Consider the following 23219-nt stretch of genomic DNA (forward strand, 5'->3'; position numbering starts at 1 on the left):
CCTCACGCTTCCAAGCCACAGCCCTACCGCTGGCCCCATGGGCGCTCCTGCAAGTGTCAGAACACGGGAGGGGAAGGGCTGGGGGGTCTGGGTGCTTTTGCAGAGCAGGACTATGTGCTTACACTATTCGTCCTGCAGCACTAAACACCCTGCCCACGGCTGGCCCATCAGGCTGCCTGCTTGGTTCCTTGCCAGGGCTGATGGAGGCGCGAGCGCAGAGTGGTGAGAGCTATGCCGGCAGCAGAGACACGGCACGACGCAGCCGTCTGCGTGGCACTTGCTTCCATTGCCGCTCCGGCAGCAGCAGCGGCTGCTGGCATGTCCCGTCCTCAAGCCCTGACCCGCTCTCGATGCGCTCCCCTGCACCCTGAGCCGTGCTCCCGCCGCACGGGGGTCTCTGCCCCCAATACTCCGAGCGAGGGACACCCCGTGCTGCTGATGGGCGCCAGCCCCCGCGCACCATCCCTGCTGTCAGGGAGGGTCCCGGCACTGCTTGGATGGGTCGTGCTCCTAGAGACCAGGGTCCCCAAACTGCCTAACAGCCTCCTAACGGTTCTGATTGCTGTGAAGGAATAAATTACCTGAGTGGGAGTGGAGCAACCACCCCAGGCAGAGCTTCAGGGCTGGGAGATACAAGCAAGGCGGTGGAGGACTCTGTGCATCTCCCCTTCGCTGCCCTGCTCACAGCTGGTGCCTGCAGCCCGGTGTGCCCGCTCCTCCATGGGGACAACCCACCCTCATCTTCTTCTGCCAGAACCCAGCAACAACCAGCACACAGCTGGAAGGCTCGTTTTGAAAAAACGGGCCCTTAATAAAAATATATGGGGGCTAGAGTCAAACGCTACCTCTGCTGTCAGTGAGCACACGTGTTCATTTTAGACACCTTTATAATTAAAGTCATCTAAGCTCTGCCGATTTTCATCATTTAACTTATCAAAGGTGTCTCTCATTTAGCTGTCTTCATATGAATCAGCTGGTACAAGGGATTGTGAGGACCTGGGAGGGAGGTGTGAGACAACACACCAACGCCTTCTGAAGCCTTCCCCTTGCACGCAACCACTGGTGGCAATCCTGCCAGCCCGGACCCTGCCCACGGCTCTGCCGGAGCAGCCGGGCCAGCCCACCGGGGCAGGTGCCGTGTCACCCCCCACTGCCGTGCCACCTGCCCCTGCCCACCCCCTGCCTGCACGGCAGCTCTGCTGTCACCCCAGCCCCAGCTGCATCAGACCTGGCTGCAGCGCTGGGGTGGAAGAGGCAGATGAGCTTTAGGTAGAGGCCTTGGCACTTGTGAATTGAAACTGGAAAAAAAATAAATGCCAACCTTAACCGCACTGTTTCCCTCGGTATTATTAGTCCTGCAAAAACCAGCTGCACAGAAACTACCGTCCCAAGGACACCGACTGTTTTATGGATGTTCATACTACATATGGCCCCAGCGCCATGTGTCACCCTAATGACCCCAAGCCGAACACTAAGGCTGCCCCTTTGCCCACGCATGTCGCAGGAGAGCCGAGCCTCTCACGTCCTCGCCCATCCCCAAGGCCCTTCCTTGGTTTTCCTCCCCGAGGAGCTGCTGTCCCGTCCCTCCCGCACCTACTGTTGCTCGCAGTGGGGGGGTTCCCCTCGCTGTCTGCACCCCTGAGCAGCACGGCAGTGGGCGGTGGGACCGCTCGTGCGTCGCCCCCGTGACCAGCGTGCTGGTGAACCCCACGTGCAGCACACCCAGGGGCTGCACCTGGTAGTAAGCTATGCCCACAGCAACACCACAGTTGAGGAAACCCTCTGTCCTGCACGGTGCCAGTCCCCACGCTGTCGTGGTGCCCACTGTGCCCCGCGGCACAGAGCAGCCGTGCCACGGAGAGGGGGGAAGCCGCGCCGAAGCCAAACCAAACCACCAGCACGTGGCTAGGAACTACTCCTGTGAAGGACACAGAGACGAAGCGATACAGAAGACAGGAAGGTTGGGCTTTTCCCTCCCAGACTGCACTCGTCACGAGCATGCACTTACCGCAGGACAGCCTGGGAACGTGTGTGCGAGCCTCTGTGTGTGTGTGTGTCTGTGTTTATCTCTATAATATATATGAAAGGAAAAACCCATCAAAGGGAGGGTAATAGCTCTTAAATTATCTCTGTTGCTTTATGTTCTAATTTAAGAAGTTTGTTTTCAAATAACCAGTACCAATTTACACGCTAGTAAAAATGTATTTAAAATATGTATATATAAATATCTGTCTTAAAATAGCAAAAAAAATTGTGGTTGTGTGAGATGCTCCCTGCAGACTTGCCTGTCTCAGCTTGCAGCTATGGATTTAAAAAAAGGGGGAGAAAAAAAAAAAGAAGGAAAGAGGGGGAAAAAAAGTAAATTTCAAATGAAACGTACATACCTGGGAACTGATAGCTGTAACTTGGAGCAAATCCAGGATATCCTCGGCCATACGTCGCAACAAAATTCGGGTAACCTTGATCACAGAAACATTAAAACAAAAAATCAGAGACAGAGAGAGAGAGAAAGAGAGAAGTTTGAAGATTAATGAAGGCTTTTTGTTTTAAAATACAATATAAAATGACACGGAGGATGGGTGTGACTTGGTTTTACAGAAGGTATTAAAAACCAAGGTTTATTCCGCTCATGCAAAACTGTGGAAAGGTTTCATTATTATCTTGAATGGAAACATCTAGAGCCAGCCGGCTTTGCTGCTCACTTGCCTGCCTGGCTTTGTGCATGAGACCTGTCACTCAGGTAATTAACATGCACTTTGGTATCTGAAGTCCAAGGACTGTGCATACTTGTTAGCTGGAAGAGTAAATGCCAAATGCTAAGGCTAAACACATAACACAGGTTTGCTCTGACATTTGGAGAGCTTACAATGAATGTACTTTGCTTCAGAGCTATTGACAGTTGGAGATTAAGGTAGTAGTAATTCTTTATCCCAGGAGTGTGAAGGACAACAGTTAACACATCAAAGAGTTAGAGGCAGCAACAGCAACGAGCCAGAGAGTCAAAAGAGCTTTTAATTTTTCAGGAAAGTAAAACCCAGCTATGAGAACCACTTCCCAAAGCCATTTCTGAGATATGCGCAGAAACGCACCCAACCTCAGGCAGCTTTTGAAGTTTTATTCTGAGAAAAAACACCACTTTAGATCATTTTGTTAATAAAGATGCCCGAGTAAATGCACCAAGTGGCTCTAGTGCAGCAGCTGGGAGCGGGAGGCAGTGTGGGCTGGGTGGCAGAGTCCTCCGGGGGCGGGATGGACAGGGGTACCACTGCTGGGTGCCAGCCCTGCGGTGCCTGCCGAGGCTTTCACCGCGTCACCCACGCATGCCTTGCCAGGGTCACAGGGGACACCCGGGCCAGGGGAGGGGGCTTCACGCTTTGGGCAGGCTCATGGATGCACTGGGGGTCACGCTGGTCCCTAAAGGCGCGTGGGCTGGCAGCAGCCAAGGGGTCACACACTGTGCGCCCCCCTCCCCAGCCCTTATACACAATAGCTATCCTCTCTGGTGCCACTGTGGCAGCCAGCTATGGCCGGCACGGCTGATGCCAATGCCACAATCACTAAGGTGATTTCCTAAACCTGGAACCTCACTTCAACTCTCAGCACCTCCCCGCTCAGTTTTCTTAAGCAGAGGAATGACCCTTTGCAATCCCAGTGCAAGAAATGCTGCATAACGTTCCCACTGTCAGTGCCAGCCCCGACTCCTATAGGCTCCGGGAAAGACCTTGCCAGACCAAGAAACCATCGCACAAAGTCTGCTCTCATGCCGTCTGAAGCCAGTGGAAATCTCGGCAGTGATGACAGCGGCCGCTGGGCTGGACCCCGAGAGCTTGTTCAGCAGCTGAGTGGTTCTTCTGGGGGGTCTCCTCTCTCTGCTTTTACTTATTCCTTAATATACTCATACGTCACACAGCTATTTTTCTGCTGCAGCAAGTCCCTCAATTTCTGATTAGATTTATATATACATATAAAGTACTATTAATCATAATCTAAAACTGTAAGATAAAAATGCTTGGGTGAATTTTGATTACGGGATTAAGCAGTGCCAGGGGAAAGCAGCCCTGTGATCCCTGGACAGCACGCTGCAGCTTTCAGTGGTATGTACACACCGCTTAGCCCTTGGCGTATTTATTTCACAGCTCAACAGCTGGATTCCCTTAGAAATTAATCACCTCTGTCATTAAATCAGATCTTTCAGAGTTAAGCTTTACAAACCTTTTTTCCTTTTTTTTTTTTTAAAAACAACAATATTGATAAATGGATTGTTTGCTAAGTAAGTAGCGCCATTAACACCACTGTAGCTACACCATGAAAAATCACTCTGCGGCATCCGACCACAGACCCTCTCCTTGCCAAGTGGAAAAAAATAAGTTTTACTCTGATTCAAACGACTCCAAAGCAGATGACTGTTGGGGCCGTGGGGGACCGATGTGCCAGGCAGTGCTGACGGCTGCCCCGGGAAGCGGGGGCTGCAGGTGTGGTCCCCATGGCCCCGGCCAGGCATGGTGCTGGATGGCAGCTTCCCACATGCCCACAGTATTTTTGGAGCTGGCAGTGCAGTGCAGGATGCCATCTCTTCCCTTGCCCTGCCCCGGGATGCTCTGTGGGGCCAGCGATCCTCCTGCCCTGGTGCATTTGCCTCCAGAGCCCAGGCAGCTGCCCCCCTCGTCCTGGCCAAACCCGGCTGTGCCCGACAGCAGCGGCACCGGCGGAGCTGCCTGGGGGGTTCTCGCCTGCACTGCCAGCGCTCAACGCTCTCTAGGTCAGGCAGATGAAATCATAAATTTATAATACAACATTACTTCAATTTTCCTCTTCATTTACTGCTGCAGTGCCCAGCTCTGCTCTAACGAGTCAAAGCCCGATCCGCGCAGGGGAAATTGCCTGGCTGAATATCAATAGCGCATTAACACCATGCCCATGTGGATGCTTCATCAAGCCAAATTATGGCTATGCTGACCTACCCACCATTTCCATTAGATGCCATTCTCATCCTGCATTGGGCACCAAACAGATTATTTGCTTCAGTAGTCCTGGGGAATGATCAATCTCTCTAATTACCCCTTGTCGCTAAACCAAAAATCAAAGTTTTGCCTGGATTACCTCCGCCGAAGCGAGACCCTCCTGTCCATGGGAGCAGAACTCAAAACTAACAACTGCAACTGCTTTCACACCGCCACTTCCACCCCGCTCCCTCTCAGAGGACGGCAGCAGGTCCAAGGCGCCCACCCTGCGGGCTGGGGGAGCCTGCAGCCATGCGCTGGAGCCGTGCAGAGCCCACCTCGCAGCGGAGCAGACCCTGCCCTGTGCTGGGTGCTCTCTGGGCAGCGCTGGCATGCGAGGCGAGAGCCACGGCTGCTGGAAGCACCACGCTGCCCACCCGACGGCCCCCTCTCCCAGCTCCCACGCTCTTGGTGGAGGCAACACCGATGCAGCCACCGAGTCTGTCCCCACTGCAGCACGTGAGCCACCGCTCGGCATGGGGATGGTCTGCCGCGGGAAAGCAAAGGCTCTGCTTCCAGGATGAAAACAAACAGATTACGCTGACCTCCTTACTCCCAGTGTACTTGAGGGCATCACAGCATTCCTGGTGCTAAAGCCCATCCTGGCGGTCCCGTGGTAAAGCCTGAGTATCGCAGGTGTTCTACAAAAGGGGGAGCAGGGCAAACTGCCCTACTTCCCCTGCGCACAGGGGAACTGCGGCCCTGGAGAGCGGGCAGCTTGGCACTGTGCACGCACAAGGCTACTGGAAAGGCAGGAGACCTGAGCCGGGCTCCTGACTCCTCTCTGCCCCACCAGCACCTCCACAGGGAGAAACGGCTTCGCTGCTCCGAGCAGGGAAGTGTCCACAACCACTGAACCAGGCCGTGGAAATGCCTTTTCATTTCTAAATTCGGTGATCTGAGATGGACAAAGCTCATGGTTAATGTGTGGGAACACTGAGCACATTGGGGCCTGGGGACTGCTGCAAAATTAATTCAAATGGTCCAGTAAATGCAAGAAAATTGTTGTCTCCCCATGTTGCTCAGAGCAAGCAATGGCAGGTCCTTTGCAAAGAAAGGCACGCTCCTTCTGCCCAAGCACAGACCCATGCTGCAGCAAAACCGTGCAGGGTCTTTCCCAAAAGCAACGTGCTGTGACCTTGACAGCAGCACCTGTGGCATGAGGGAATGCAAACCAGAAATCACCCCCGGCAGTCGCAGGGGGTGGCACATACTAGGGAGCAGCGAGGGAGAAGAAACACATGGGCTGCAGAAGCTTCTCCCTTGGCCCAACAGAGCCGACCCACCTCGCACCCGCAGGGGAGACGAGAGCGCAGCCGAAGCCACTGCAGCTGCACTGGCCGGTGACGGCTGCAGCGGGTGCTGCTGCAGGAGCCTGGGGGGCCGGGATGGCTGCAGGGCCCCCCTTCCCGCCTCCTGCCTCACAGGCAGCTGCCACTGTATTAAACAGAATCTGATGGAAAAAAGGAATGACCTTCTTTGAAGGGCACAAGCTTCTTTTATGCCTGAGTTCAGCCTACCTAGATTGAACAGGTGCAGTAATGCAGAGCCCCGCTCCGCCCTGTGCAGCGATACGAGCAGCTGGTCCGAGACCTTCGATCTGGAGCATCACACACCATTGGAGCAGTCTGAGGGGTAAGCCTTACGGGCCCAGCGCTGCTGTCTCTGGAGGAGTTTGCAAATTAAAAGCAGCCCAACTTCAGTATTAAACATCAGTGAGTCTCAGATGGCCATCGCCACGAGAAACGAGTGCTGTGGGGCCCCAGCTCAGACCAAGCAGTGCAGTGGTCACCTTCAGAGCCGGCACCACCACTGGGACCACCGGCATGGTTCCAGATGCAGAGAGCTGCTTCAGAAGGGAGGGGAGGGAGACAACCTTCTGTCAACATTGCTCCATGGATGCTTTCTTCTTTTTTCTCTTTTCTTCCCCCAGGTTTTCAGGTACAGACCTGAACGGAGGGCAAAAAGCTGTGGGGCAATGCGCCTGTGTGCCCCTGTGTGCTGGGGTCTGGGTCTGCGCCCCAGGACCGGGTGACGGACGTGAGGTGCATGGCAAGCTTGTCGGGCCCTGCTCCACTGCAGATGCATGCATTGCCTGCACGGGGGGACGCGGTGCCTGTTCTTAAGCATCCACAGGGCTGGGGAGCAGCAATTCCTGCCAGGTGGGCTGCCAGGGTGAAAGAGATCACAGGAACTCAAACCGCTCTGGTCCGCTCATTATGCAGAGTGGCTAATTAATGTTCCTGATCTCCCCTGGGATCACGCGTGTCCCATCAGCAGACTGAGCCCATGACAGCCCAGAAGCAGCCCTGGCAAAAGGCTCAGCCTGCCCACACTCTCGGAGTCAAAAAATCCCTTCAAAAGAACACTTTTAATTTTGTTCCAATCAACCAAATCATCACAGAAGCGGCTGCCTACGCACCTTTAGACCCCGGCTGCTGCAGGCTCCTTGGGGAGGCTGTGATTAATGAAAAAGACCAACTTCCTTAATAGCTTTGGAGGGAGTCGCTCCCCGCTCTTTCCTTTGGGTTGTCTCGTGCATTTGTTCCTCCGATTCTCTCCTCTGCCCATGAACAGCATCTGGAGAAGGTGACCTTGAACAAGGGCTTACGGAAACAGGTATAAAAATCCTTCCAGAGCAGCCCCGCTCGCTCTGTTTCAGTCCAGCCAGGCATCTAAAAGGAGGAACGGGGTAGGGCTGACACTGGCCTCCTGGGATCTCAGCAAAACGCTCGGCTAATGCAGACGCTGCCTCCAGCCGTACGTTACTTTGTGCGCCTCGTTGTCTGATGAGTTAATTATGCCCCTCTCCCCGTGGGGACAGGGGCCCACCGCGAGAGAGCAGCTGCCGGGGGCTCGAGAAGGAGGGATACGGGCTCCCCACTGAGCTGCTGCCCATCGGCCCCCTTCCCAGCCTTGAAGCAACACTTACAGGCAGCCTTTGAAAACGGGGATTTATAATGGCCATCCAGACAGCTTTGCTCTTGTGCGTTGCAATTTCCTTGTTTAGCACTTAATTATTTAACATGGTGCCACTGTAGCAAGCAGGAACTTGGAAGATGAAAAAAAACACCCAGCTAGAGCAGATAATGAAGCATCTGGCCTTCAACATGAATCAATCATTAATTCTGAGCAAGTCACCCTGGTTTGCAATCAAGTAAGAGCACGTTGCAAGACCGGCCGGAGCAGAGCCAGTCGGGGTGACCCGACCCACCCCACCACAGCAGGACAGGGATTTGCCAACTTGCCCGCTCCGTGCAGACACAGATCCACGTTCTAGACCCAGGACAGAAAATTCAAAGCATCCCGGGGAGGCTACATACCAGGGACAGGCTCATTTCTGCCTGGGAACACCTCCAGATACCCTCCCGTTCAGGCACGCTTTACGGACACAGCGGGTGACAACTGAGGGAAAGTCCAGTGGTACAAAGGGAGCAGAAAGTTGAAACATATGGGGGTTTTACAGAAATACATTGGCAACAGATTAGCAGCATTTTGTCTTAGTAAATCTGAGGACAGAGTATCAAGAGGTTGTCACGTTATATAGAAAGAAGAACTCTCTAGGCAGAAACAAATGAGAACCCATTATAACTAAACAGACCTCATGCACAAATAGAATTTTGCCATTAAATATCATTTATCCCATTTAATTAGTATTTTCTGGATACAATACTCTGGACTAAAATACCGTTCCATCTCCTTGAAACTAGTAATTATTGTTGCGACCTATACCGTAACACATCTCCCTGCTTTCTCCATCTTGCATGCCATTTAAGAACCGGCAAGATTTTCAATTATCTATGCTGAACTGTCAAAGATACCTTTAAAAGAAGGGGAATAATGTGTGACTCAATTCCTCTAAAAAAGGGGAGAGATCATTTTTAGTCAGAATGAACACACTGCATCCTTCATCATTCTATTTTTGCGAGTAAGAGTAAAACAGGCTATTTAAAACATCCATTTAAATGCAAATTTTTATATTCCAGGAAGGGGGTGTGTGGAGTTAATCATTTACCACAGACAGGATTATTTTCCCCACTCCACCCCTGCTAAAGTTTTTGACTCGCACCCACACAGGTGCAGGGATTTGCTCACCCCTACGGCTTAAGCGTTCAGAAATCAGGGAGACAACACGGGAGCCACTGGCTCCGGGAGCCGTGTGGTGGCTACAGCACTTACCCAACATTCCCATCCCTAGCATAAAAGCGTCCATGGTATACGGTAATCCACGTGCCCTTCCTCTCGTCCCTGGTGGAAACATCACTTCTTTAGGTTGTGCTTTCTTACATTCTACCTATTGAGCAGAAACATGTACAAATGAGATGCAAATGAATTCCATGTAAATGTCAAATGCAGAACTGATCTACTTAAGGGGGGAAGTTTTATTTTTAGCATTTGCCTCCCCATACCGCCTCCCCCTCAAAGGTGAACTTTAAGAATAGCGTAAATGGATTTAAAAGAGCAAACGTGTATGTCTCTTTAAACACACATAGCAAAACCCCACTGGAAAGATGACAGAAATGCTGATTTAAGAAGTTGCCGTGTTCCTGAAAGGAAAACCTGTGCTGCGTTCCCTCTCAATGGTACTCGCGGGAGTGAAATGAATGGAGGGAGGTCTCCAGCACAGCTCTATTGCAATCGATAACAGAAAATGACTCTTGGTGATCATTACAAAAAGCTCCTTTTAAAATAGGAATAAAGAATCAATATTTCTACCCAGCAGAAAATTTCTGTAAACCCTATTAATAAATGATCTGCATTCTTTCACTTCCAGTTACTCCTGCTGCCTTTTGAGGCTGCTTAATGTCACTTGAACCACACTGCTGGTCCCCACCGATGCCTTGCGCGAGGCGGCGCCGCCAGCCAGCCGGCAGCAGGACAGCCAGGCCCCCAGGACCCCCAGCCACGCCACCGGGTGCTGCTTCCCAGCCTCTTTTTGTATAGGAAAAGGGAGAAATAAGGCACGTTTCCACATTTCCTAGCTCTGGCACTGCCAACTTGCTCCCTCAGCAGATTGTCCCCACGCTCCCCTCGGCACTGGCGCTACGGCTGTGCCGGTAAGCTGGTTTGGAGCTAACCAGAGTTATCCCAACCCATTTCTATGGCTCTACACCTTAGCTCGTGGTCTGAGCAAGAGGAAAACGTGCAGGCCTGCAGTGCAGCCCTGCACGGGATGCGGGGAAGCCCCACGCTGCTATCTGCCCCACCTGTACACTTTGCACAGTGAGAATCACTGGTCTAAGGGTAAGGGTCTTGGGCTGAATCCAGAGGTCTGAGCTTTATTGCCTCTAACTTTTTCTCCAACCAGTTCCTCGATCCTCTCTGTGCATTTACACCCCTCCCCAGCCTTTGCCTGGCCAGAGCAGAGCGGGAGCAGGGGTGCTGCAAGCCGGGACCGTGCTCCTGGCAGACACTGTGCCACGGCCATGCACAGCCCCGCTGCCCCCAGCCCCACTGTCCTGAGTGTGGGGGGGCTGCTTGTTGGGGAGGACTAGGAGAGTCGGCTCCCAGCAGGGCTGTGTCCCCCCGCATCCCCTCCATCACTCGCACAAGCAGGCAAAGGTGGGCGTGCGCCCCACATGCAAGCAGGCAGCTCCCCCAGGCAAACCCGGGGATGCAGGATAATACGGCTAAACGTCTCAGTGCCTAATAGCCCGATCAGTGACTGTGTATTCATTGTCTTATGAAAACCAACCGCCTGTTCCTAGGCAACCCCATCAGCGAAAATTTCAGGTTTATACAATTTTCATTTAGGTAACATAAAGGTTAACTGACTGTAATGGGAGTATTTTAAACAAAACCACCTACTCCTCCCCTTTCTGCTGCAAACCTCCACAGACCGTATTTACTTTGCTTGCTCGCAACACTTCCCAAAGCTACAACGCTCAGACACTGCCAACGCTGTCAAAACACACACTTCTTGCAAACAAGCTGCTCCAACGCAGTGAAGTTTGGAGCAAAATTCTTCTGGAGTTCTTATTTTGTTACTTTTCTGCCAAAAAGTGTTTGGGTCCTTGCAGGAGGCAGTGGGAGAGGGCAGAGAGGGGTCGGGGTGGGCTGGGGTAGGGAGGCATGTGTGCACAGCCCCGACACCGCGGCACAAGGGGAACGGGGAAGTAGGCGAGCAGGGGCAAAAGCAAGAGGGGTGCTGCAGAGACCCACTCTGTAGACATCCCAGAACTGGCAAAGCCTCAACAGGGCCAGCAATGTCCTCCGTCTCCTCTTCAGTGCTGCTAGGGCAGCAAGTTCTCCGGCAGAGAAACACCTCAGCGAGGGCCATGGTGAGGAACGGTGTGTCCTCCAGCCAGGGCCACCAACCGCCGCGCCCCTGTCCCCTGCACACCCATGCTCACCCCAGCACACACAGGCTCCTGTGGGCACGGGACAGTGCAGACACGCTACTGAGTGTGGTGGAGAGCCCTGCGGTGCACCCCAGGGCTGCCAGGCCCTGGAACTAAGACAAAAAGTGAAAGAAAAGGAAAGCGAAAACTTCACAAGCTGAGGTGCTGCCGTCAGAGCAGGGCCAGGGACAAGGACAGCGCAGGAGGTGTGTGCGCAGCCCCATCACTGCCCTGCAGGGATGAAACCTTCAGAGCTTCCCAGGAAGGCTTAAGCCTGAGCCCTGATGGTGGGTTTCAGCCTTACTGGGCTGTGTGCCATGCTCCCCTCCCCTCCCCCAAACCTCGGTGCCCCAGAGAGCCCCACAGCCCAAAGGCAGCAGCCTGCTGCTGCTCCCGTCTGCACCAACCGCCCCGGAGAGCCCAGCGAGCTCGAAACGCCGAGCACCAGCACCCCAGCAGCTCAGAAGCATCCTCTCAAACTGCCCTTTGCTTATTTTCAGTTGGAGGGTCATTTAACAGGAGCGTGCTGATCCAGCTTCTCCAGCCAAAGGGCCGGGGGTGAGCACACGAGTGTGCCCTTTCATTTCGCAGCTGCGTTTTCTGGGTTCGCCACCCCTCCGAATACCACGGCAGCATTGGTTACACCTCGCGGCCACTGGTGCTGCCAACAGTCAGGATGATAAAAACAATCTAGCCTGGCTCGATGGACAATTAACAGGAAAATGAAGTTTGGATTAGCACCGTTAGAAACAATAACCCAGTAATTAGCTTTTGCAACCACAAAACAGCCTACTGCTGCTCTCTGAAAGACTAGTGTAATTTATGATTTTCACAGCACACAAGGATATAAAGGGAATGGCAGTGAGCTGCAAAGAAGTTTTAACTGGGATTTAAAAGGGAAGGAAAAGCCACCAGTAGGAAAGAAAAATAATTCCTAAGCCTTTGTAAACAAATATGCCCCCTATTAAGGGCAAAAATATTCGCTGTTATCCAGCAGAGACTTTTTTCCCCCTGGGAGGGATGACACGCAAGATAAGGGCCCAGGAGCACTGGCCCCGCCATCCCTCGGGAAGGGGCTGTGTGACCTGGCAGCATGCCTCGGGTGGATTGTTACACTCCCCATTCAGCAGCATCAGGCCTTGAGGTGCCCTGCAGAAGCTGCCCACGCACCATCCCATCGGCGCACGGCAAAAAGGCAGTGACAGGAGGCGAAGCACCATGCCAGCAGCCTGGCAGTGGGCTTGGACGGTGCCTCTTCACTAACAGAGGCTGCAAAAGCAGAAAAGAAGTGGCCAGGCTGCTCTTCTGCAAGAAGCCAGCCCTCTCCTCCACGGGGAACGGGATGGATGGAGATGGCCACAACCATCCTGCAGCCACGGTTACCACGAGGGTAAAGCCCTGGAGGCAGCCGGGACGTCACTCGTGTGCTGGCAAAGCGGAACGTACAACAGGACTGCTCCAAGAGGGAATATAGCTGGATTTATGAGTCAGTGCTCAGCTCAGTACCGAATCACCCCCAAGAGCCCGCCCAATGCAGGGACTTTGTACATAAATCCGGATCTTGCACAAGCTTTCAGTTCAGCATTTCTGTGCATCTTAATAATTTCCAGATTTTTTCCATCTCCTCTGTAGGAGGGATGTGCTTCACTTTCAGCAGCCTAACAAAGAAAGTTTTACTCTAAAGCAAAAAAAAAAAAAAAAAAAAAAAAGCAGGGAAACTAAAATTCACTATTTTTGTTTAGTCTAGTTGGGAGAATTAACATTACACTGGGGTACTCTTGGGTCAAGCCAAGCAGTCAAAGCCACTAGAACCCAGGATGGCTGAGATGGGGAGTTAAAAGCCTCTTATACCCAGCGCAACAAAACAGGCTGTCAGCTTTCAGCACCAGGATGTCTCAAAAAAACCCATGGCTAACAGCTTTCCAGGGAAACCAGGGCTATTTTGAGGACAGCAGAATGCACACATAGTCACGATGCACAAAAAAACATTTTACCACCCAAAGACAAGGCAACTTTGTCTTGCCAGCAACGTGTGATTCACAGTTAGCTGAGATCCCATTACCTTGGGGATGCCGTGCCGTTCATGCCACGGCAAGGCAAAACCATTGCTCCCCTAACAGGGGAATCTGTATCCACCCAGTGCTGCTGCAAAGGCAGCGCTACACCAGGCCACAGCAGAAAGGTTAGAAGGGTATTAAAAAAACCCAATGCATTCGATCATTGACAAAGGTACGGTGGGGACAAAGGGATGTCACCTCCTCAGACTGCAACAGGAGAAGTTGGCAGCTACGGGTGAGCAGAGGAGTTCACCAGACTTTCTTGTGATGCATCAATCTAGTTTGTCCACAAAACACCCGGTGTTGGGCAGGTCCTTCTCGTCCCATGGGGGCTGGAGAGCCCAGCCCCTGTGGAGAAGCTGGCCAGGGTGGCGTTGCTGTAAAGCTCACGAGCTACATCATTTAAAAGCACGTTGAAGACAACACTGCAGGAATGCATCCAACCTGCAAGCGGTCTGCAGTGTCCTTCAGCTGACAGATGGGGCTTCTAAAGCAACTGCACCTTCTGCCTCTCCCTAGCACCACGAACGTCAGTGATGCCTCGTGTACCTGCCTGCCCAGCACCATCCTGCACGGGGTCAATCACCAAATCATCATCAAATGGTTTGGGTTGGAAGGGACCTTAAAGATCATCTAGTTCCCACCGCTGCCATGGGCAGGGACACCTTCCACTAGACCAGGTTGTCCCAAGCCCCGTCCAGCCTGGCCCTGAAGGGGCCTCATGCCCTCACTGCGATGAGCTGCCCACAAAGAGCCTGTCACCATGGCCATCGGCTCCTTTGCACAACAGCTCACAGCAGAGCCCACAGGTGCTCTCCCACAACAGCCCATCAGACGTCAGGCTCCAGCTCTACAAGCTCATAGCGATCCTGCAGCAGGGAACAACAAGCAGCAATGCTTCCCCCTGACCTGCTGCCCACCAGAGCCCCCACAGGCAGGCACACTTTGAGCCTTGGTGCCCAAATGCCTCATGGAGGAGAGAAGGGAGAATCCCAGCTCTGAAGAGTTCCCCAGGGACTGCAGGAGGGTCCTCAAACTGAAGCTTCTGTGTCTAATTTTTCTTCACTGGAGGTGGTTTCTTAACTCTCTGGTTATCGGCCTGGAGGGTAAAATGAGGGTTAATGCCCATGGGGAGGCTGGAAAGGGTGAGGGAGCACCGAGGTGTGATGAGCTGGGGCACTGGGCAGATTTGGGACAAAAGATCAGAACACACTTACAGCACTAAAGCAATTTGCTCACAAGGGAGAAGGGTGATTTCTGGACCCAGATTAAACATACACCCACACACAAATCTCTCATGCCCATCAACCCTCCCCCCCTGTCCCTTGACATGCCTTCCTGGCAAGCCAACGCCACGTCCCATTCCAGCCCTACAGCCACTCTGGGCCCAGATGCTTGGTACACAGAGCAGCAGGGTCGCCTGGCCAAGCCCGCCCGAAGACATCTGCTCCAGAAGCAGCTACCGGCAACACCCCACAGGCCTGCAGCCCAGGTCACACCTGCAGCCAGCTGAGCAGCGTGGCATGCCCCAGCCTGCACTACGCTCCCTGTAGCCCCCAACACAGCCTGCAAACCCGCTGCCACCACCACCAGTAGGGCACCAACTGGAGAGGCAGCAGGATTGTGCATGAGGCCCAACACCACATCTAGGGGTTGACCTCTGCCTTCCACGGCGCCCAGCTGGCAAAGGACCCAAAACATCCTTTGTAGCTTCCCAAAACATCTGTGTGAGGCTGGGGGTGGTTTTCTGGTTTCCCATCGTGTTTCCTCTGCTCCCAGTAACTGCAGGGCCCTTGGATACTGGTGGTCTTGTGCTCCCTCCTGCCTTCTGCGTGTAGTGCGCGGTTTAGTCTTTCCAGGGATGGAGGTGCCTTAGACTACACAACATTTGGATGAAAACCCAAAGGCACGTGGTGTGTGAAACACACGTCTAAAACGTCACCACACAGTGAAGGCTGCCAGTCTGGGGAGAAGCCTGAAGAATACTGGTATATTAAAAAAATGTGCACAATAAAACCCCCCCAAAACCCCACCGTGAGAAACAGACACAGGTGCTACGCAGTGCTGAAGCCTATTTTAAGCCAGCCCAACATTTCTGCCAGCTGCTCCAGAGCCTGACTTGAGAACCTGACTTCAGTGCCAAGCGCCTGGGCCAGGCTCGGTTCATCGCGCCGCTCACCCGGGCTTGTCCCACATATCCCCGATATGAACGACTCTATCACAGTGGGATCTAAAGGAAAATAAATTAGTCTGTCACATTTCTTTTTCAGCTACTTTTGCATCCTCTTAGAAAACCAGCTTTCTCTTTGCAAAGCAGCCTGTTTGTGTCAAAGGAACGGTAGGCTGGGAATAGCTTGTTTGGGCTTTATTTGTTCCACCCTGCAATGTTTGGAGAGCATCTTTAGCCTCCCACGTAAATTCCAAGTTTCATTTATTAAATACCTCACTGGCATTTTCTTTTTACTTTCACACTGCTCCTTTAATATTACGTTTGACATTCTAAGCTTTACGGATGGCAGCAGCAGGAGAATGGGTGGGCTAAAAATAGCCTGCCACAGAGACGGGAGGCTAGAAATAGGCTGGTGAACAACAGCAGCCCTGCCACCCTTTGCCTGCCCCCACATTTTGGGAAATGGCAGCATTCAGGAGACAGGAAAGAGTGAGCTCAGGGTGAGCTGGTGCCTGTGGAGCCATGGATGCTCCAGCCAAGCAGCCCAGGGATGGGGACATGCATGGGGACGGGATGGGGACATGCATGGGGACGGGATGGGGGTCCCTGTCCCAGCTCACCAAGGGGCTGCAAACCTCATCGCCTCAACTGGGGCTGTGAGAACCCGTCCCCTTTGGGGCTCAGTGCTAGAAGGGGGTGTGTTAAAAATGAAGTGAGAGTAGTTTGTCTTCAAGGGTGCTGTGGAAAGTGCACCTATGCCTAACTCTGACCCTCAGCCAGCTGTGTGTCAGCTCCAGCCACTGCACCGGCTCAGGGTCACACACACGTGCACAAGCCCTCCTGCCCCTGCCTGGGTTTGTTTGGTAATTAATCTGCAGACACATCAGCAATATGATGAGTCAGTCCCAAGACAGGATTATGTCTCATCTCCTCCCTCGTGGGCTGCTTTTAAAATTAGTGCTCTAGAAGGAGTGACAAGAAGAGAATGCTCAAAGCATCGTGGCACCTGGATCGTGCACCAGGCAGGCGCAGACAGCCGGGAAGAATCTATTTTAATTATGCGCCACACCAAAACACCAACAGCCTATGCTGTTTCTTTTGCTCCTTGTGCTGTTCCTCATGTGTTTTCATCCTGTTGCATCCTCCACATCCCCTTCACGCCCTGCTACGAAGCATCACACAGTGCGCTCTGCCCCACTGCTGGCACCGGCTTTGCCGGGACACACCAGCACCTTGCCAGGGCCATGCCGGGCAGCGCTGATCTGCACCAGGCAACGGCCAGCCTTGCTCCAGAGAGAAACCCACCGTGTGAAATCACTAACCTACAAAGTAGGACACGACACACACCCACCCGCCACAGAGTGGGAGGAAAACCCCGGAGCATGGCACTGTAGCTCTCCCCTCCCAGCTGATGATCTTACCTAAATTAAGTTTAAATTCCAAGCATTTCTAATTGTTGCTGGGTCTGTCGTCGGGATGCTGGGATGGGGGTGGTTGGGGGTTGTTCTTTTTGTTTTAAGGCAGATGAACCAGCATTTAGTAACTATATGGAGGGGAAGGAGCCTCCCCTACAACCCACGCGAGGTATCGCCAGCGGCAGGAGACCCTGGGAGCAGGAGCGGCTGGGGAAGCAGCGAGGTGCTCAGACAGGGCAGTGGCAAAGCCGGCGGCACCCATCCGAGATGGAGCGAGAGGCTTCCCATGGGACAAGGAGAACTGCCCCAGCCCTGCCCTGCCATCCCACCCCTCAGTTTGCCAAGGAGACCCTCACTTTTGTCTCGGATGCCTACTGCAGTGAGGAACAATATGAGGAATATTATTTCAGTGCCCTGGGAAAAATTAGCAAGTCAAATATTGAATCAGGCCTCCAGCATATGCCAAGGAGATTGCTTTGATCTTATCCACACTAAAAGCTCTATTATTGAATTTAAAGTCTGTGAACACATATCAGACCAATATACAATGCATATCTGAATACACATTTGAGAAGCAAAGGATGTTTTGACAAAGGGAAAAAGAATATTTTAGCTCAAAATATCAAAGTTACTGCATCAATTGAAATACGAATGCCCTTTTTCATCCGGCTCAGTGGCTTTACTGACAGGGCAACCCACAAACTGGGACCCGACTGTCGTTTAGGAGAAACTTCATCAGGGTCCGGCTCCTGGCTTGGGCCTGGGTGGGAAGCGATTGCGGCTCGACGGCAGAGCCACAGCTTCCCAGGGGACACGGCCCATCAGGCAGCAGCACCATGACACAGGAGCTATTTTGGGAGCGCGCTGCCTGTAGCAGCTGCCCAGTCCACTGCCCTCCTCCAGACCCCGAAAGGCAGCCGGCAGTGGCTGCCACGGCTCCCCCGGGAGCCGGGTGGGAGAAGGAGGGCTTCTCCAAGGCCGGCGCAGGAGTGGAGCAGGTTGTCTGACCCCATCTTCAGCCCTTTGGCTTCCCACACCAAACATGCTCCGGGGCGGCTGCCTGAGCCTGCTGGTAGTGCCTGCGCTGCTGTGGGGACAGGCACCTGTGCGGCTGGCACGGGGACGGGAGTGGGGTCCAGCCTCAACACCCTGCTCCCATGACCCCCCCGCTGTGGCCGGCACCCCATTCAGGAGAAGGGTATCCCCCAGGGCCACCACCCAGGCATGGCACATGGCTGTGACAAAGGGTGAGAGCTCGCTGCCGCCGACACGCGCTGCCGAACACAACTTACCATTTTGTTATTGATTTCGTGGAAATGAATTTCACAGACTTTTTCCACCACGTCTTCATTTTCGAAAGTTACAAAGCCAAATCCTATTTAATAAAGAAAGAAAAAGGGGAGGGGGAAAGGAAAGTATTAGTTAAGTTGAACAATTTCACTTCAATAAAGCATTACTTAGCCATCGGGACTCCAGAAAACTTTCATAAAAGTATGCATGTGTAAACACACCTGCTGTCTATGGAGCTGCTGCTGAACTTATCACAGACTAATGGAGGGAAGAAGCATTGTCTCGGGGAAAATTAATACGGTTCTGTTCCAGCTCTTCCATAGGATTTAATGGGGAATTAAAACCTCCTTATGGATTTTTTGATCCATCCTGCAGAATTTAATGGATAGTTACATCCCAGTTACACGATGGCTCAGAAACTACAATGAGGCCATATTTTCTTTTAAACCTTATAGGTTTTTAAGAGCAATCTCTACAAACCCAATTATATTTCTATGGAACCATATTGATTTTATCTCTTGTTTAATTCCATGGGACTTCTCCATTAGAGCTGACTCATTACACGGCTCCAAAAAATAAAAACCCAGGAAGACAGAAGATGATTCCTCATTTAGCCCTGGCAAAGAAAAAAATACCAATGCTTCCCCAAACACGCAGCAGCACTCTGTTTCCACCTGCTCTGAGCAAACACCAAATGTCCCCACTGCTGCGTGCCGGGGCGGGCGGCACAGCCACCGCAACTCCGTTCTGCACAGATGCAGCCGGCCCCGCGGGTCAGCTGGGCTCCGGAGGTGGTTATTTGTCCCTTTCTTCCTGAATTACTTCCTCTAATACCTCATCAGGACATCCTGAGGCCTCCACGAAACCATTACATTTAAGGCCTCTGATCTAATCATTCCTCTCTTTTCTCTGCTTCAAAGGAGCAGTGGGTTGGGGCTGCTTTAGGGCCGTTTGATGCCTGCTGCCTGCCTGTAGCCGTACACCACATTTGCTCTGCCGGGGCCACACTACAGAAACCTGGCAGCCCACCACAGCAGTACACAGGCATGTTCCCTGCTCCTTCCTTTAAAAAAAAAAAAAAAAAAGTATCAAGCTAACAAACAAAACCCAATCTAACGTGCTACGTTTCTGGCAAAGGCTCGATGAGTCAACATCGACACCAATTAAGCTAATGAAATCTTAAAAATGTAACAACAGGATGAGCTCCATCCCCCAAACCACACTGAAAACTGATGGACCCAACACTGGTAAGACGGCACGTGATGTCTTCACAGCACCAGGCTCTGAGTCCAGCGAGCTGGAGGGTGGGCATCCCCATTGGCAGCCTTCGCCCCAGGCTGGGGCGAGGGGGAAGGAGGATGGAGGGGAGCCCAGCGCTGCCCGGTGTTACTCTCCACAGGCAGTTTTGCCCAAGAGCATCCCTCCGCTCAGCCACGCACCGCACTAATGCTGTTTGGTCTCTGCTGACTGATGAGCCGGCTCCCATCTGCTGCCAGCCGTGTGTCTGTCTGTCCTGTGGCGCCCACCCCAAGCCCCAGCTGGGGGGCACACAGCAGCGAAGCCGGCTTTGCTACTGACCCTTCCCATTGTGACTAGCACCCTCCAGCATGCGCACCGTGCTGGCACCCCCTGCCCCCCCAGACCCCTGGCACCAGCAGGCACCCAGCCACCAGCAGCTTCTGTGCCGGGGTCCCAAAGCACCACTCCATCCTTCCCAACACATGCTAGATTTGCTTTGATGGGGTGCAGCACAAAATATTAAAACTATACAGGGGTTTTGGCAACCTACGGGTACAAGATACACTTGGCAGGCTACAACATTTGAAGCTGTGAGGAGCGTTTCAAGGTGAGGTCTGAGCAGCTCCCAGACGCTTGTTTGGGAATGCACAGTACGTGCAGCAATAAGGAACGCTCCCATCCCTCTTTGGACCCTCTTATTGGGGCAAACCCCACCAGAAACAGTTTCTAGGTCTCCTCCGAGGCATGACACACCATCCAAGAGTGCATCAGACTCAAACCCAGTGCTCAGAGCACTATTTTGCTTTGCACTTAAAGCATGTAGCAGCTTGAAGGATTTTACTTAACTAAAGTCTTTCATTTGCCTTCGAAATTACTCCCTCTAAATCTACCTTAAACAGACCTGTAGTTAAAACTAAATTTTTTGTGGTTAACTGGCTGAATACGGCATCCCAGGAATCCTGGAGCACACTGCATGGGCAATTACCGGAGCTGGGAGCAGCGTGTCACCAGGGACCAGCCTTGCCCAGCGCAACGAGATGGCCAGTCCGGGTCTACAAGCCATTAATTGTTTGAGCACCAGCAACATCTTCATCATTAGTAACTCATTAGCAAGTACTGTAGTTGAGGATTTCTCTTTCAACTTTTGTCAGGTCTCACTGCCAGGATGGAGGAGAGAGGGAATTTAGAGGAGATTAGCCTTAATACACGTAACACTGCAAGAAAGCCCACTGTAGTCATTACACATTTGGATTTGGAAACACGTTTCCCATTCTCATCCACCCCATATGGCTTAAATACAGCTTTATCAAGAAATTATTTGTCTAATTAAATCAGATAGCTACCCAGCTTTCTGCATTTACAGATTTTGTAACAAGAAAAAAATAACAATCCATAGGTGTCAACACTCATTTGCAGGTTTTTAAAGGATCGGTGCCACCTGGCACAGGCCAGCCCGGCTGGTTTGGCACCAAAGCCCAGCCCTGGTGGGTTGGTGAGGGACCCCAGCGCTGCCCCCCGTCCCTTGTCACACCCAGAGCCCACACAGGGTGCTCCAGCCGGAGCTGAAGGCTGGCAGCGTTTCACCTTCACGATTACCGACATCTTCAACTGATTGAGAAGCAACCAGAGGATTTTAATCTGCACATATACAGGCACTTAAAAATCCATAGGATGCTAAATCAAGGGATGCTATGGTTCCTGAAATGAAGAATCCCCAAGAGATTGTATACCCCAGAATTAAAAACTTCTTAAAAGTGGCAGATAATGGATCCTTTTTTCTGGTTTCACTTCTTGAATATCAGATTCCACCTTTTAGTAATTGTACACACACAAAAATATTACTGCATACGTGCCTTATTAGTTAGCATAATGAATACATGCTCATTTTTAAATTACCAACACTCTCAGAAACCTTCCTGGACTAAACAGACAATTATTTCTTCTGAGAGGTACTAAAAGTCAACAAAAAAAGGGTTCTCAGAAAGTGTATGAAAAAGATTAACACAAAACAAAGAAGGCTGTTTAAAATGGTGACATAAATAGGATTCCGGTTGTCAAGGAGCACACATTTTAAAATGAAATTATACTGCATCCTTCTGAATGAAGCTATTATTGGAAGCTAACAAGCTCTATTTAAGAGATAAGCATTTAACAGAGTCAAACGGTTGGGTTTTTTATTCAAATGAATAAAACTGAATATTCATTTGAATATCTTTTCTGTAAAAGAAAAGACAAAGAAGAGGGGAAAAAAATAAAATAAGCAAACAGATGCCCCCCGCCGAGCACCTCCAAGCCAGGTGCCACTGCTGGAGGAAGCCCAGAGGTGGCCTCCAGACCTTCAGGTGATGCCCCCCGTTAGCATCTGCTCAGGGCAAGGAGCCACTCGCGCTGTCCTGCCGCCGGCTGAGGGTCGGGGGTCCCGGGGGTGGGTGCCAGGCCTGGCCCCAGTGCCAGGGGCTTTGCTCTGCCTGTGGAACAGGCCGGTGCCCAGCTCCGGCTGGCTGCCAGGGGCCAGCGGGTGAAGGAAGGAGGCGGAGGAGGCTGTCCCGCGGAAAGCTGCTCTGCAGGTGCTGTGGAAGGTGGCTCAGCTGGGACCAGTGCTGGTGGCCTGCTGGCACAGGGTGGTGCTGCACCGCACCGCACCGGGCACCCCCGCTGCCCTCCTGGGCCCACCAGCAGCGGGAAGCAGCTGGAGATCTCCCATCCCATGGCCCCCACAGCACCTCCCTCCCGCCCTGTCCCAGCACCACAGCCGCGCTCAGGGCCGCTCCATGTTCACACGGAGATGTGGAGGTGCCAAGGCCTCATCTCAGAGGGATGGGGATGATGGATGGGGCTCGGGGGCTCTCGAGGATGGCAGAAGGAACCCCCGGGCAGGTGCCAGGGAGGTGGCCCCCACGGCAGGTTTCGGTGTGAGGGGGCTCACTTCCAGCCCCCCCCCCGCTGTGGGTCTGCTCCAGCCTGGTGTGGCCACGGAGCGGCTCCTGCCTCCAGCAACACGCGGTGGGTGCTCAGCAGAGGCTGCTTCTTCAGGTGACTTGTTTTACTCACTGGACTTTCTGTATCTGCTAGTTAGAAGCTAAGACATTTGGGGGTCAATTACCAAAGGATGCAGCTGCCTTCAGCTGAAGCAGAACAAGGTGTGGGTGCTCAGCACCCTGCAGAGCAGCCCCTGCGGGCGGCTGCCTGGCACGAGGAGCCTTTGTTAACGGTCACTCACACAAGGGGCCTTTTCACGAGGGAGCAGACACACTTGAATTATTCTGGGGGAAGGGAAATCCGGGGAAACACATTTCTTCATGCAAATCAAGAGTCTCAAGTACCCAAATGACCCTAAGTTCCCCCGGAAACGTTTCCAACAAGCCTGTAGATGCCAGCCCAGCCCCCTCAGGTCCGAGGGCACAGGATGCATCCCCCGAGACACCTTCGCTGCTCCAAGCAGCCCCCTTTGACCCAGAGCCTTGTTCGGCCAGAAGGGCTGCCCAGGTCGGAGGGCGGACGGCTCCGTGCAGCAGGAGACAGCTCAGCTGCAGCGCTTTCTGCCACAGAATTCAGAAATAAGGGAAATGTTCAAAGAAAGTGACTGAAACCATAAAAAGATTAAAATAATTAAAAAAAAACAACAGCAGAAGCCATTAATAATATTAAGAAGCCATACAGAAGATATCAAATGTCAGTGCTCCTGTGTTCTGCATTTTGTTTTTTTC

The 23219-nt window shown here is 52.6% G+C and overlaps 1 protein-coding gene across 15 annotated transcripts in view; it reads right to left on the reverse strand.

Moving 5' to 3' along the window:
* MSI2 (musashi RNA binding protein 2) overlaps positions 1-23219 on the reverse strand; it is a 255916-nt gene that overhangs the window by 40562 nt on the left and 192135 nt on the right. For all 15 annotated transcript variants that reach the window (XM_055720850.1, XM_055720870.1, XM_055720846.1 and 12 more), the window contains 3 exons: positions 18276-18358; positions 9180-9294; positions 2385-2459 (listed from right to left, as the gene is read on the reverse strand). In XM_055720850.1, the coding sequence (XP_055576825.1) occupies positions 2385-2459; positions 9180-9294; positions 18276-18358 (273 nt within the window). The remainder of the gene's footprint in view (positions 1-2384; positions 2460-9179; positions 9295-18275; positions 18359-23219) is intronic.

The sequence above is a fragment of the Falco cherrug genome, chromosome 1 (assembly GCF_023634085.1).
Source record: "Falco cherrug isolate bFalChe1 chromosome 1, bFalChe1.pri, whole genome shotgun sequence".
NCBI classification, from domain to species: Eukaryota; Metazoa; Chordata; class Aves; order Falconiformes; family Falconidae; genus Falco; species Falco cherrug.